Source organism: Apteryx mantelli, chromosome 1, assembly GCF_036417845.1.
Source record: "Apteryx mantelli isolate bAptMan1 chromosome 1, bAptMan1.hap1, whole genome shotgun sequence".
Lineage (NCBI taxonomy): Eukaryota > Metazoa > Chordata > Aves > Apterygiformes > Apterygidae > Apteryx > Apteryx mantelli.
In genome coordinates this window covers 47,711,695-47,727,582 of record NC_089978.1, presented here as the reverse complement: position 1 = coordinate 47,727,582, position 15,888 = coordinate 47,711,695, and the positions used below count along the sequence as shown (strand labels likewise).

General features: G+C 39.1%; 1 protein-coding gene across 7 annotated transcripts in view; it reads right to left on the bottom strand.

The window, feature by feature from the left end:
• The window catches only part of LMO7 (LIM domain 7), a 137,361-nt gene that overhangs the window by 12,787 nt on the left and 108,686 nt on the right, over positions 1-15,888 (bottom strand). For 4 of the 7 annotated variants that reach the window (XM_067292841.1, XM_067292827.1, XM_067292835.1 and 1 more), the window contains 8 exons: positions 11,312-11,473; positions 9,800-9,984; positions 9,031-9,091; positions 7,963-8,019; positions 5,760-5,785; positions 5,324-5,428; positions 3,428-3,520; positions 1,572-1,954 (listed from right to left, as the gene is read on the bottom strand). In XM_067292841.1, coding sequence (XP_067148942.1) covers positions 1,572-1,954; positions 3,428-3,520; positions 5,324-5,428; positions 5,760-5,785; positions 7,963-8,019; positions 9,031-9,091; positions 9,800-9,984; positions 11,312-11,473 — 1,072 coding nt within the window. The remainder of the gene's footprint in view (positions 1-1,571; positions 1,955-3,427; positions 3,521-5,323; positions 5,429-5,759; positions 5,786-7,962; positions 8,020-9,030; positions 9,092-9,799; positions 9,985-11,311; positions 11,474-15,888) is intronic. The other 3 variants (XM_067292873.1, XM_067292858.1, XM_067292849.1) reach the window with 2 other exon arrangements.

The following is a 15,888-nucleotide window of genomic DNA, read 5'->3' as shown; positions in this document are numbered from 1 at the left end:
GCCATCCTTGTTTAGCAAAAGGCATCCTTTTGCAGCAACCTCAGAAGCAATGAAATCCTCCAAGACTAAAGTACATATCAAGGATTTAGATATGCAATTATATTACAGCAGCTTAATAAGTTACTGCACAAAGTCTTATTATCCTACAATTGCAGCAAGCTAAAACTGTAGAGATACTCTGGCTCAGCTGCCAAGAAGAACCTGTTTAGCCATTTTAGCAACCATGCCTCTGTTTTGCTCAGCATGGATCTCAAGCAGCAGCAGCAATTTAACATGAGTTAAAGTAACTCCAGATCTCACAATCTCCCCTGCAAATATATGCAATTTTGTAATCATATTTTCTTCTTCTAAGATTTAACTTGATACCAAGCATTATCTTCAGACATCTCTTTTTGCTTATACAACAGGGGGGAAAAAACAACCCTCAAGAGAAACAGCAAAAATTACTGCCTTGTGTATGACTAGCTAAGTACACAATAAAACAAGGAAAACTTATCGTTCTAATCTTTCAGTCAGATTAATCTCCCATGACACCTGTAATAGTAGTAGGAAAACTTTTCTGGGCAAGAACATGTACTTGTAAATTAACTACTTTTTTTTTAATAAGATGCTGAAGAAGAAAAACTGTTTCACCTCTAGAATAAATATACCCACAGTGGATATTTCTAACAGGCTGCGATATCTAAGCCAGTATCTGTTAACTCAGATATCATGATACCCCTTACTGGGTAATTAACACAGCAATTAAACTGCATTGTTGCATTGTCAAACTAAAATGAGAGAAATCTCTTGAAAGTCAGACATGTATTTGCTGGAGAATAGTTAACTTAGTATTTCTTCTGAAAACCCTATATGATGAACCACTGGCTTTCAACTTATAAGATTATGCAGAGACTAACAAATCTTCACAGTAAGCGCTTCAGGTCATCTTTGATTTGGCTGCAATTACTGTATTTATACTTAGCTTCCTGTTTAAAAACCAGCAGAAGTGGATTAGAAGAACACTTGATACATGGGGAAAGAGTGTGTCTTAGACCTGACTCTTCTACTTCTGAAAAGAATGGGTAGCCTCAGCAAGATAATTTGTGCAATAAAATGTCACTTATGGCAATGAGCATTTGCAGTCAGGCTTCAGCAGTTTAAGCTATCACCGAACAGCTTCTAGGTGCCAAAATGCCAAAATACACATGCAATTATTTCTAGTCTATTCCAGGGCAAAATAAAACAGGTTTACATAAGGTAAAACGGTTTGCAACAGAACAGACTAACGTGTACTAGGGCAGAGGAATTTCTCAAATTGTGCCAACTTGGTCACGCACACTTGTCTGATGACGCTTACACTATGCGTAAGGGATGGCACAACCAGGCCCTTACTATTTCACTGCTGAAGTACATATAAGTAGCTAGCAGGTTTAGGCTATCATGTGGTGCCCTGCAGTGAGTGACTAATCTATGGTAGGAATCATACACAAATGCACTTATACATTCAGGACTTCTACAGTCGCTTAGAAACGTATTTAAATTTCTATGCAGATGGAAGAGAGAGCACATCTCCCTTCACAAGCACAGACCTTTGGTACTGAGGTGTCTCCACTGATGCTTCCCTCTGCCTTTCTGCATGTCGCTTCTGATCCTCCTCCATCTCCGCACGCCGCTTCTGCTCCTCAGCATATTGCTGTTCCTGCTCTTTACGTTGTCTCTCAAGCTCTTGTTCCTGGAGCTCCCTTTCTTGCTGAAAACGGAGGGCTGCTTCTTCCTGGATCTGCTGTTCCTCCTGGAGCCTCCTCCGTTGCTGTTCTTTTTCTTCCTCATGCAGCAAGCGTGCTGCTGACTCACTTCCTCCATCTCCTTCTGTATCGTCAGGAGTATTCGTTCCAGTGCTTGCCCTCCAGCTGGACACTGACGGAGTCAGTGCAGGGACAGACACTGTGTTTAAAGTTAGGACAGTCTGCTCCTGCAGCAGGGGGAGGGAAAAAGAAAGAAAAAGAAAGAAAAAAAAAAGGTGTTGAGGGAGGGAGGCTGGTTTTGTTTTTTTTTAAACAGAGCAGGTTGCTCATTTAGAAAACATTTTGTTTATTCTATAACAGAAGACTGGGATAAAAAGCAACCCAGACATTCTCAATGCAATGCACACAGTGTACTTTGGTTTCATCTTTGAATGTCTGCAAGCACATTCTCCTAATGCAAGAGCTCCATTTCACACAGCAGCCTTAGCTAGCTCCATGGGCTGTGTGTCCACTAGTATGTGAAACATCCTTCTAAAACATCTAAAAACCACTTACTTTTCAAGCCAGCTCATCTCCACTTACATGCCCACTGAAAACAAACCCTTCTATGACGCCTACAATAAGAAAATCATCACATACCAACATTTTTTCTTACCCTTCTTACTCAGAAACCTGGGACCTACCTAAGGGAACCACTGCAAGCGTGTACCAGACCAATGAATTCCACATGACTTGTCATGTAGAGAAAGCCCCCACCCTTCCTGCACCCCTCTAGCATCTAAAAGTCAAGCCTCAGACCTACCAATCTATGACTCTTCTCTCAAACATGAGAAAAAGTCTTTCAGCAGTCTAAAAATCTTTTAATTGACATGAACAAATACTCTATGCCAATTAAAGACTGGTCCAGTCTTTGATTCTAACAATTAAAAAGATGACATGTTTTGCATCCTTTTGCTGCAAAGTCCTCTAACAGGTCAAAGAGGTTTCTTATTGAAGTCCTAAGCTTTAAATTAGAGTCGTCTTGTTCATTACTCTATATAAACACAACTGCTCTAGCTAGGATGCCTGAAGCAGCACTCCTTGATCTCATACAGCAATAGAGAAGATATCTCAGACACCTCCCACGCCCAGGAAAAAAACCTGTTCATCTTCCCATAGGCAACAACTACAAAAGTAGGCAGCTACAGAAAATGGACATTCAATATTTTGAAACATAGCAATGCTGAAGTTGATTTATTATGTAAATTTATCAGAGACAGGATGAATGGGATGACAGTAACAAGCCAGGCACATATGAACGAGCATAATGATGAAGCAGAATTTCAGGTAACAAAAGGAGTTAAATATTATTCAGCAAAAAAGGTGACCATTTTCATTCTGGTCACAATAATATCCTACATGTTGTAACCATTGTCAACATATTTCTGGTATTAGTTACTTAACCAATCCATCACGAAAAAAGTCTAATTCAACAGGTCAGGAACATCCCATTTCCTCTTTATGTCCTATCTTTGCAACCTCTTTCTGCCAAGTTATAGACAATGTTTTTATTTTAGAAGCATTTATTTTCCAAAGTGAGAAGATATATGACATAGCAAAACAATTATTTCCCTGCTTCCATATTTCTACTATTTGGGGGGGGGGGGGGGGAAGGACCATGAAACTGCACTGTTACAGGTGAAGCCATATTCATAGCCTACCTCATCTAAATATTTGGAGCTCTCTTTTTCTGCTTCCTGCTTAGCTCGTAGCCATTCTTCTCTCAGTTTTTCTTGTTCCCGTTGGTATTTCTCCTGTTAGGTTAGATTGAAGTTAGACACACAAATAAGAACCAGGGTATGTTTTATTTGCATTAAAATATAATACTTTTATTTAATATGCCTTAAAACAGTCAGACTGGTGTGGTAAAAACATGCTGGAGCTCCATCAGGACATTGGGTCTGGCATGAGCGAGTGAAATCCTGGCCCAAATACAAATCAAAAGGAATCTGGTCATTGATTTCACAGAATCCAGGTTTACTTGCTAGGTCTCCTAACAACCATCCTCACATCTGTTATATTCCCTGCCTTACAGTTTAGTTTCCATTTGAACGAAACCCAGCTATGTAAGGTATTTCTTGAAAGACAGAGTAATTATATTTAACTTGGAATTGGACACAGTAATAAGGTAAACACAAAGTGCCCTACAAGCGAAATATGAGGCAGTAATTTGGTTCAAGTGAGAACACTTGATCTTTTGGAAGCTTATCTAAACAAAAGCCAATTTCTGGACCTCTGAATTTGTCCTATGACTGGATTTGGTATGAAATCAATGCAATGTCTTAAAGGCATTATTCAAGGCACACAATAAATGGTTTAGTGGGTTTTGTCAGTCGCCACTTAGGTCTTGGGAAAAGCAAAATGCTTAACAATGTCAAAAGTATTCCTTCTAAGATACTGGAAGGAAGTAAAGAAAGATCTGGTTTCTTTTCTCTGTTATTTGAAAAATCATCATTGGGATCATGCGGAAGAAAGGGAACATTATTACTCTGGCCAAATTTAGTTCTTCAAGACTAAAGAAGGAGAAGCAAAGAAAAAGAAAAAAGCAATGGGAGAAGACTAAGACTGTTCTCAAGAAGGAAAGGGGAGGCAAATTTTGTTCTTTAAAGACATCTCTTTGAGTGTCAAATGGAGCACCCAAAGCGTAAGAGGCCACATACATATTTAGGAAGGCACTGCTGTAGCCTTGCAGAGTTTACAAGCTAAGAGGAATGAAAAAAGATAAAGCATCCTAAAAGCAATGGGGTAGCTAAGTTATGTTTTGACATCACAATCTTTTGCTGAATGCACCAATTTTAATAAGAGGGCTTCTGCAGAGAAAGTGATGTTCACCAATGTCTCTGCTAGCCAACAGACTTTAGATAACTAACCTTAATTTAATTTTCAGACATATGTTTTAGAGCAATGACCACAGCTCATTGAAACATAAGCCCATTCAGCTCTAGAATGTGTTTGTTTTTTATACTGTCCTAAGGTGACACACATTGCCCCTTCTCTCTGCAATCCTTTCCTCCAGCTCTAGCAAACTGGATGTGAAGATGTTCTTTGCGCTCATCAGTAGCTTCAGCTTCCTGAACTCACAGAGATCCTGGGAATCAGGTTGACCAACACATAGGATGGTAACAGGCATCCATCTGAGGCACTGGCTCCCTTCTCTTCATCTCCAAATACAAGGCAACACCTCAAATTGAAGGTAAACCCCACCCTAGAGACAATTTTCTTAAAAAATAAAACTCATATTTAAAAGTGAAGACCGCTGCCACTTCGGTTTCTGCTTGCCCTTTAAATTCAGTTGCCAGTAAGATCATACCGGCCTTGTGATGACTGAGCATTTCTGCTACAGTGAACATACAGCCTAGGTTTTGATTTCATGAAGCTCACTAGCATTTCCACCTTTTTTTGCTGGGTAATTGCTAGTGCGTGTTTCTGTTCTGCCATGAAAGCATCTGAAACTCTTTGTAGGACATCAATAGTTGCAGGAGTTGAGAAAGGTTTTCTTCCTTGGCAATTACTAGACTCAAAGGAATGCCGCCTACGATTATGAAGATGAACTATACCTGCAGTAAACGCTCCTGCTCCTTTTGCCATTTTTCCTGTCGTTTTCGTTCTTCCTCTTGGTCCCAAACCCGACGAGTAGGAGCACTAATGGATGGGACTGGGAGCTAAAATAGCACAGAAATGAGATATTTTTATCATCTTCCCCCATGTAATCGGCACTCTACATTTAAAAAAAATTTTTTTTTTTTAAATGGGAAATACAAAAGCTATTACAAACAGCACAGGTTTAGAGTGACAAGAACCTAAATTAGCCTTTTTCAAAGAGACAGAATGCAACCATTCTCTTACACACTAAAAAAGTTTAGTCAGTAGTTTGAGTTGTTTGATCAGAATTTTAAGGCAGTGTAAAAAGCAATAGAAAGTGTGTGTGTGAGGGGGGTGTCCTGAAACCACCAGGGTTACACAGCTAGTAAGTTGTTTGTAAATAGTACTTACATCAGGCATTGCAGCCTCTGGGCCTCCTGTAGGATTTAGAAATAGAAGGCAAAACAAAAACAGAAATTGTTAGAACCATACTTGTTACTGCAAGACTTGTTTAAATGTGGAGAGTGTCAATTTCAGACTAATTTTTGCTTCTTCTGTAAGCCATGCTTGTATTTGACCCTACTTCATTTACTTGAGGGCAGAATTCATTAGGTGCCTTCAACTAATGTGTGCAGTTGTTGAAAAGCTTTACATGCTTTCAAGTGCCATCAGTAATTGCTTGAATTAGCAGTACATCTCCCACTGCAGCAATACAGAAGTTATTTGCTACGGCTTTCCTATCACTACCCTGAAACCCAGCTGTTTAGCATGACTGTACTCAGAACACTGTTCCAGTGTGCAGCAGCTACTCACCTAATGCCCTGGACATGAATTAATAGCAATAGACTTCCACAGGCAACTTTTCTACCACAAAAGAATGTATTTTCCCTTTCCACTGTCCTCTTTTTCTGCTCCCAAAAGCACACTTGACTTTGGTGAGCTTGTCAACACTTACCACAAACTATGTTATTTGAGGCTATCATGCTTGCCTTTAGCCCATGACAACATGGGTAAACATAATTACATTTAAGTTATGATTAAACATTATTATGTTAACAAATTAAAAATGGAGAAAATACAGGGAAGTACAAATTTAAGTGCAATCTTTTCCTAAACATCAAGTTACATCTTTATATTTGTTTGCTGCTAGTGAACTTGTTACTTAGCTATCCAAATTTCAGTTTAAAAAAATGCATAAAAGCAAGAGTTGAAACACTTCTCTAAAGTACGTAGGAACACAGGAACCTGAGAAAGGAGGTGAGATTTAGCATACAAAAGACATCTAATAAATCATGGATCAGTGTCTAATCTATTTATGCACAATTTTGTCTTCATTATCAGACTGGAACAGCCCCAGTGACAATAGGAATTGATCCCCTGTGCAACTGCACCAGGAGATGCTGAACAGAGGTAGAGGGAACAGACATCTTGCTCCCTTCTTTTCTCACCCCATAAACTTATGCTGGCCTACAGAGATTCAAAAATAGGAATCTTTCATCTCCCTGTAATGTCAAGGTGTCAGAAATTAAAAAAGAACAAAAACGTACTGAGTGTACACTCTAAAAATATGTCCTTTCTCCTCCCCCTCAAGCAAAAGTTAAATACTTTAAATATTGCTATAAAACTCATTGAAATAAAAACAAAATTCATAGCAAGCCTTTAAATATTTGATCAAGCAAAAAACCCAGCAACCTTGTTTCCCCCACAACATTGCAGGTACAAATACAGAAGAAGTATTCGAAAGCAAACAGAACCATAAACACAGACTTAAGCTTTGGCATTTCACTTATCACTTCTTGAAAAAAGAAAGCCATCACCATGAAGGACAAAGTCCTGGCTCCACTAAAATCACTGGCAAAATTCACACGGGACTTCCAGTGGGACAGCATTTCACTCTTACAGGCCACAGCCAAACAGCAAAGCATACATAGTCTGAGGACAGCGTTAGACATACAACAGTAGTGGAAGTATGTGAGTTGTGACATGCAGAACACCAAACAGTAACCTACAAAACCAAAGTTGAGTGCCTTATTTTTTGTCTTTAAAAATAACATATTCAATTCAAAATTTATATTGGTTTTCTTGGGATCTAGTGACATTACCACATAATGGAAGGCCAGCCACTTGCTGTATTCTGTCAATTTAGATGAAAGCATAGAGTTGCAACTCCAAATAAACTCCAATTTACTGTTAAATATTTTATCGATATCTCATTGAATTCTGCACTAAGCCTCTGCTGGAATGGTCAACATTTTTCTGTTTTGTAGGTAGTAGCAAACCTGAACAGAGTGCTATACTTCTTACTCCTACCCAGTGAAAGGGAAAAAAAAAAAAAAAAAAAAAAAAAAAGAGTTTGAACAACATATAAGAGATTTAATTAGCTTTAGATATAAGAGAACACACAAAGACCCATTACCACAAAGGTAGACCCATGAATTGTAAGAATAACCTGATGACCCTGGGGAAAGAAGGGAAATTAATTATGTTGCTTTGTCATAACTGCAACAAGCAATGCTGAAGAGGCATAATACCCAGCACCAGAGACTTGTTAAGAAGAGTGTGCAGCAAGAATAATTTCATGGGAAGTACATGAAATATTAGCTCTTTGTTTTACCTTGTTCAAAAAATTGTGACCGTCTTTTTAAGTTTTTCAAAGAAATAGGTTCAGATGCTATTTGAAAAATACAAAGAATACAAACAAATCAATGAGGTGCTGTCTTTTCTTAAATTATCACCACCCCTGGATAACAAACAACATTTGTTAGACCTCCAATCTATTGCAATGTCACTTCAAAAAAACCTGGAACACAGAGGAAATCTAATCTTTCATAACAACAAATACAGTTTTTAGTAGGTTACACCATACACTGATTAGCATTGCATTCTAGCACTAACACTGTCCAATTACGACAACAGTATAAGGGTCCCACAAAGACTCAAGGTTCTTCCTGTCTAATTTAAGCCACTTTGAGATGCCAAATTAGGAGCCTAATTGCCACAGGCTCCATTTAAGGTCAGCAGAAAGGCATTTCCAGAGGGCAATTGACCTCTTAGGGGAACTCTTTTATAAACCACCAAGCACATGCAAGATAAAATAAGAAGTTTCCATTTTAGGGTTACTGTTCCATTAGGAAGTCTACATACCTGCTCTCTGTTGCCAAGTAAGGCTAGATTTGCTCATAGCATCATGAGTAATTGCTCATACCAGAAACCACCAATATTTTCTCCAGGAATAAAAATTAAAAACAGAAAGAAAGAAACAAACAAACAAACAAGAATAACCCCCACACTTGAATTAGAAAAAAGTTGAATACTCTCTTCCCAGATAGTGAAATAGATTGATACTCATACTGACTCGGTCTCTCCACAATGCAGTGGTAGCTATAATAAACTCTGTGCCTTCCACTTCTTTCATTCCTACCACACAGTAAATTTACAACCACTAATGCTGAGACAGGGGATTTGCCACTGCTTTGTTGTCAGTTCTCTGACTGCTTAGCATGCCGCAGAAGCAAACTGCACCCGATTTGGATGCAATTAGATCTTTGCGATACCTGTCTAGCTTTCAGTTCATTAAGGTCTCATTTAGCCCACTGTATAAAGCTCGCGATGATTATAGGTTTAGTATCTATGCTCGTGCCAAACCCATACAATTAGCAGCTGAAAAGCAATGGCAGTTTACCTCTCTGTTCGTTAGAGCCAAGATCTCCTTGCATCCCATTTATCAATTTTGTTTCTGTACCCTGAAAAAGAAAGAAAGAAAGAAAAAAAAAGTCTCAGGTTCATTAGTTTTGTGGAAATTTATCACAAAGTTAAACATTTCCTCTCATAGGAACTATATACCATTAAACATTTCAGAATGTAAGGTTTTACCCTTCTGGGGAATTTCTATTTTAAAACTTTCTGAGTATACTATATGATAAAAGGACTGTAGGCAGTTGCCGGGATCAATAACTGGCTTTGAATTGATGGCTGCAGTAAAAAACATTAATTTGCAAGAAAATGCCAGAAGCTGAGATAGTTCTTCCAGTTCAGCTCCTTGGCAGGCAGTGAGTTATTTGCAAATAATCTGAAAGCATGCACACCTTCTGTTCCTCAGGACTGCAACTTTCATTTAAGCTAATAATGGAGGTAGTAGGTGTTTATAAAGAATAAACAGTCTGCACATTTTAGTTAAAATGCAGTCTGCAAATATGTTAATACTTATCCTATATTCTTGAACAGAGAGTAGCCAGGCTTTAAAGCAGATCTTATTTACCTTAATAAATACATAGCTGCATCTCCATATTTGCGTATTTGCAGAAATATAAATTCCTTATAATAAGCACATATACAAGTAACCATAAGATTTCTTGAGTCATTTTTTCTTCTCCCTGCCCCCCCCTATTAAGGCCTTAAGTTTTGACTTTTTTCTTCCCCCCCCAAACCCATGACCCTTTAAACACACTCACAGAACTTTGAAGGCTGCTGGAGAAATCTCTTTTTGGTGATATGGTTGAAGTGTTTGAAACTTGTTCTCCAGAAGTTGCATCAACCCATTTATTTTCAGATGTACCTATAATGTTGGTAGCCATACTGGTGAGATTGAGGATTTTATGCCTTAGATGTGGCAGGGAAGGCTGGTCTGTGCCCCAATCTTTTTGATATGTGGAGATCAAGAAATTAACGTAGACAGTAATGTCAAAGAACAGAACAAGAGTTAGAGAAAACACATTCAAATAATACAAAAACAGAAAAAACACACATGTAACAAAAGAGGGAGACATACAAATCAGGTAGAATTTGCAAAGACAGGAAAAGGGGCTTTTATGAGCAGACCGCCTTCCCCAAAAATGCAAGTGTTAGTCAAAGCTAGGTAAAAGTTTACCAAGATGCATTGCTTACTATTCCATTAGTAAGAACCAAGGAAATTCTCCCAACTTTAGCTCACACAAGGTACATTTTGAAATAGGGAATATTCAAGATAGAAAGTGTCTTTTTCATGTACAAGCTACCCAGGAAACACACACAGGGCAAAAAAGGGCTGTCTAAACTAAACTAGCAAAACAGATGAGGGGAAGACAAATCATAACCTCCATCCCACCACCACCCTTAAATTTATCTGACTAGTTATGCTCCACTAACTTCAGTCTTCACTTGTGCTAGGTATGGTACAAGTTGTGATTTTTTTTTTTCTGTCTACTCCTCACCCCACTATTTTTTTTTTCCCCACTTGCTGCTACGTTATTCTACCTATCTTCCCACTAAAAGAATTTTATATTATTATAATCTGAAAGAACTCATTGGTCACGCTTCAAACACTGGAAAAATTCTTTTGTGACTATGAAAGAGTATCCTGATCAAACCCATGGCATGTCTGGAGATGTGACAAGGCCCTCAGCCAGGATGGAAGTCCTCACTTGCCAGAGTGGATAGTACCATGTTGAGAGATTACAATATCACGATATTTGGGTCAGTGATCAAAGTTATAGCACAGAAGAGCTACGTCAGCCACAAGCTTGTAGGCCACCAAAACCCTTCCCCAGAAGAAAGGACACAACCCTCCTTCCCTGAAGAAAGAAGGGGATGAAAAGAAGCTGTTGAGAGAGAGGATCTAAAAGTTACTATCCTCTAGGGAAGGACCCCACTTCATTTATGTGGTATAGCAGGAGAAGAGAATTTTCTGCTCCCTTGTGTGGTGGTTGCACAATTTAACTGTGCATTGTCTCAAACAGGCCAGAGCATAAGGGAGAGGTCAGTAGTTTAACATTTAACAGACTTGCTTGTGAAGACATTTGTAATGCAGAAGCAGTTTAAAAAAAGCCAAGTTGTGTTAAAATGCAACTGACACACTAGCAAACTACTTAGCTCAGATACGTATTACTACTGTAAGGGAAATAAGGACTCTCAGCTGTCACGCACAGCAGAGACAAAGCTTATTTGCCTTACAGAGCACACCGTATCTGCCCTACGAAAGAACTCACCATTCTTTCCATATCGTCTGACATCCATGACCAGGTTTCCAGTTTCTAGTGCTCTAGCGATGGCTTCTTCCCACTGACTATAGTCCATATGTGAAACCTTTGTGCCATTGAGAGCAATGATCTCATCATCTACATGCAGCTGACCAAGTGCTGCAGGGCTACCTGCAGAAAACAGGAAAAAAAAAAAATTATGTCTCCATTCACAATTATTTTTACCACAGTTTGGGGGAGGGGGGGAACGACACGTATATTTCTTTCGAAGAAATGCCTTTGATAGATATTGAAAAAGTCTTTGAAAAATTTACCGCACTGTGTATAAGGTCAGTGAACTGTTAATATCAAAGTAATGTTCAATTTTAGCCTTATGAAAATAAGGCAGAACATTAGCCTTTTGAATTTGCAAGCATTCACACACTGGCTAGCTCATTTAACAAATGGGCTCTGGTTTGCCTACTCCTGCCTTTATAGCCTGGGGTAGTGAGAAAGAGACAGCATTGCAGTATCTGTAGCCAATGATACCTGAAATTCAGCCAATGTTTGGGTAATCCTCTTGTTTGCTTGAAAAATGGGCTCCACTTTGTTAACTCCAGGATAAACTGGCTTGCTTATTTACTTTTTCTGGGCTCTGCTGACATGAATATGCTGCTCTACTGCTTTGTTAAAATAGATTGTTAGCTCTGAATCAACTGAAGATTGGACTAACTCAAGATATTGCTGGGTGCCCTAACATTAGACTTCTTTCTATTTATTTGTTGGTAGCTACGACTCAATTGAGAGCAAATTTTATTGCAGCTTGGACTTTGAATTCTACATATATTTTGCAAGACAGGCTGCACTTTACACTGTGTTTTTTTTTAATCTATTACTATGCACTGCCACGTGATCCCACTGATTTAAGGACAGCCAGCATACAGGGCCAGTTATTAGGCTTTTTTTTTTTTTTTTTTTTAATCAGAAGATGGATGAGCTTAGAATATCAGACTTCAGTAAGATTTCATGAATTGTATCTGAAGGGTTTTTCCATTGGCATTTATTCCCTTAGCAGAATACAAAAGAGAAAAGCTACATGAAAATGGAGTTGAAGACTGAGAAATGAATCCTCACTCTAAAAAAAAAACAAACAAAAAAACCCCCCCAAAAAAACGAGACAAACTTGAATGACACAATGGAAGCTTTTCCAAAGCAAATGGAAGAATCCATACATCTTATTTAAAATATACCAAGGACAATGCTATATTACATTATCAGAAACAAGTGTGGACAAACATGAGAGAGGAATTTAGACCCCTCATGATTCATCTGACCTTCTTCTGACTCACTAGAAAAATGCTATTAAAAGTCTGGATCATCTGCTAAGGATTCAGACAGATTTTAATATTCCTGGCACCCCAGGAAGTTAAGAAATGAAGAAATGCTAGGCTTCCTAATACTCCTCTGAACCACTTCATAGTTCACAAAAACAAAAACACAATGACATTTTAAGGACCATGTTGGAAGAGGAAGTATAGCTCCATGTTCTATTTTTCTGTATTTTTTTCTCAAAGTATGGACTGAAAACTCCAGTAGCAGTTATCAGCAAACTTTCAAAATATACCAATTTTAAACAGTATTATCAGAGAAAAAAATAGAGTTTTTATTTGGAGGAAATAGTAAAGGTATATGCAATGATGAAACTGGAAGAACCTGTACCTCCTTAGAGCAAGGAAGGTGGAATAAAAGTTAATAGAATTGAAGGTCAAATGGAAAGTATTATTTTCAAAAATATATACAGAACATTCCGAATTGTGTTTTGCTTCAAAATCTAAGATCTTCAGTACCATACAGTTTGATCTCACATTGACTAAACTTCATGCTTATGGTAAAGGGACTACTTCTGGCTCAAGGAAAGAGATTGGACTAAGTACCACCCTGTTTTCTGTTGTCACATAGAATGAACCCTAGGAACCAAAAAAGTTGGTGTTCATTTTACTCAGATAACTTGACTGAGCTGAGATCCAGCTCTGAGGTGAGAATGATGCCTCAGCACAATTACAGTAGGCACATGGCTGGGGCTGGGGGGGGGGGGGGGTATTACCAATTCAGGTTTTAGGAAGTGAAAGGGAATTCAAGATTGCACGCTTCCTCCCATAAGATCACCACAAAAACATACCCAACATATCCCAACCATACACACATGAATGAATAGCTAGTCTCCACATGTAGGCCTTGCACAGACAAGAGAACTTATACCACTCAATTTTTTGCACCAAACTTTGCCAGCTATATACTTTGCTTCCTATACTGTCTCTATAATCTATGAAGAAAGGAGTCTCTCCAGAGTGCAATTCTGAGCACCTGTATTAGGGCTTCTGCTCCGATTCACCCTCCAAAGCAGCTTTGGTTTCACTAATGATAAGAGGAGTCTACAGAGACTAGCGGGCTATTCAGATGCCTAAAGTGTGTGGTGTCAATCGCCGCCTTCTGTCCAGCTCCACCATGACTATAGGATTTAGTGATAGTTTCTTTATGTGGGTGTAGAGGATTTAGTTTCCATTAAATAGAACAGTTAACAGTGTTTTTTATATATTTTCCTGAAGGTAGAAAATTTTTCTCTTAAAACAAACCAAAAAAAACCCACCACCCCCCAAAACACTAAAAAAACCTCCCAAAACACCATTTTCTCACTCATTTTCAATACGTACTCATTTACTCCTACCCTATCCCTATCTGTTGTTGCTAACACACATTAATATTAAACTCAGATTTGCATATAAAAATCAAAACATGAAGGAAATGGGTCAAATTTATTTTCCAAAGAACACGTCCTCTACACCTGTGAGTGTTAGATCACAGCATGTACACTTCTGTATCAACTCTATCTCAAACAATGGCTGCAAATAGGATGTGGGAAAGGGGAAGGACTGAAATAATGGAGATTATACAGCAGTGGGGAAATTGGCAGAGCAATGTCAAGATTTAAAAGATTCTAAGGCTTTTTTTTAATGTAATTTTTAGCATAAAAGACAGAAAATGCCTGTAAAAAAAAGAACACTATATTCTTTTAAAGTGGGCCTCACTGAAACATGCATTACAATTTTAACTCTTAATAAACTTTTTGTGAATGCATATAAGAAGTTCATTTTGTTTGCCAAATAGATTTCTTACCAATTTTTTGAAGTAAAAGCATATGTAGAATCCAGAGTCATTTATAGGCAATAAGAAGATAACTGCAGTTTAGCACTTAAAGAAAAATCAATAGAACTAGTTAGGATGGCAAATATGCAAGGATAATCAGACAAAGTCTTGCTGGAAGCTATTTCTGGCCTCATGAGGGAGAAAAAGGTGATTGGAAATAGTCAGTATGGATTTACCAAGCGTAAATCATGCTAAAACAACCTGTTTGTCTTCAATGATGAAACGACTAGATCTGTGGATGGGGAGTGTGGTGGATTTACTTCCTTGACTTTGGAAAGGCTTTTGACCTGGTCTCCCACAGTATCCTGGTATCAAAGTTGGGATATTATGTCTACAAGGGTGCACAACTAGATGGGTGAAAAACTGATTGGACCATCAGGCTCAAAGGGTAGCAGTTAATGGGTCATACTCTACCTGGAGGCTGGTTACAGAGCTCCACATGGTTGTACTCTGGGATCTGTCCTGCTTAGTATCTGTATCAGTGACCAGGGGGATGAGATGAAAGGCATCCTCAACAAGTTTGAAAACCACATCAAACTGGAGGGTGCAGTTGATACGCTGGAGGGCAGGGCTGCTGTTCAGAGCAGGAACTTCATGACATTCAACAAGGACAAATACAAAGTCCTGCCCTGGGAAGGACTAACCCCTGAGACAGTACAGGCTGGGGGCTGCCCAAGGGGAGCAGGACATGGGCATCTGGTGGGTGCTGGACTGAACATGAGCCAGCAGCATGTCCTGGCAGCATGGAGGGCTAGCAGCACCCGGGCGGTACAAACAGGGGCACAGCCAGTAGGACAACGGAAGTGACTATCCCCCTCCTTCACAGGGCACTTGTGCACACCAATAATATCCAGCTTGGGACTCCCAGTTCAGGAAAGTCATTACTAAACTGGGGTGAGTTCAACTGAGGGCCAGCAGGGTGATCAAAGCTGGAGCACTTGCCGTGTGAGGAGAGGCTGAGGGATTCTTGTTCAGCCTGGAGAAGCGACAGCTTCAGGGACCCTAACAGCAGCCCTGGTACCTAAGGGGAAGTCATTGAGAAGGGAAAGCTTGCTTTTTATTATAATGCATGGCAGGAAAACAAGACACCATGGTCATAAACTAAGACAAGGGATGTTCTGACTGGATATAAGGAAAATTTTTCACTGGAAGGATAGTTATGCATTGGAGCAGGTTGCCCAGAGAGACTGTGCAGTCTCCATCCTTGAATGTTTTCAAACCCAGCTGGGTAAAGCCCTAAGCAACTAGGTCTGAGTTCAGTCTTGACACTTCCTTGAGCAGGGGTTTGGTCTAGGTGATCTCCCAAGGTTCCTTCCCACCTGAACTATCCTATGGCTTATTCTTAATAAAAAAACCCACAACATTCAGAAGTGCCCAGCTGAAAGCATATCTTACTGTTTCAG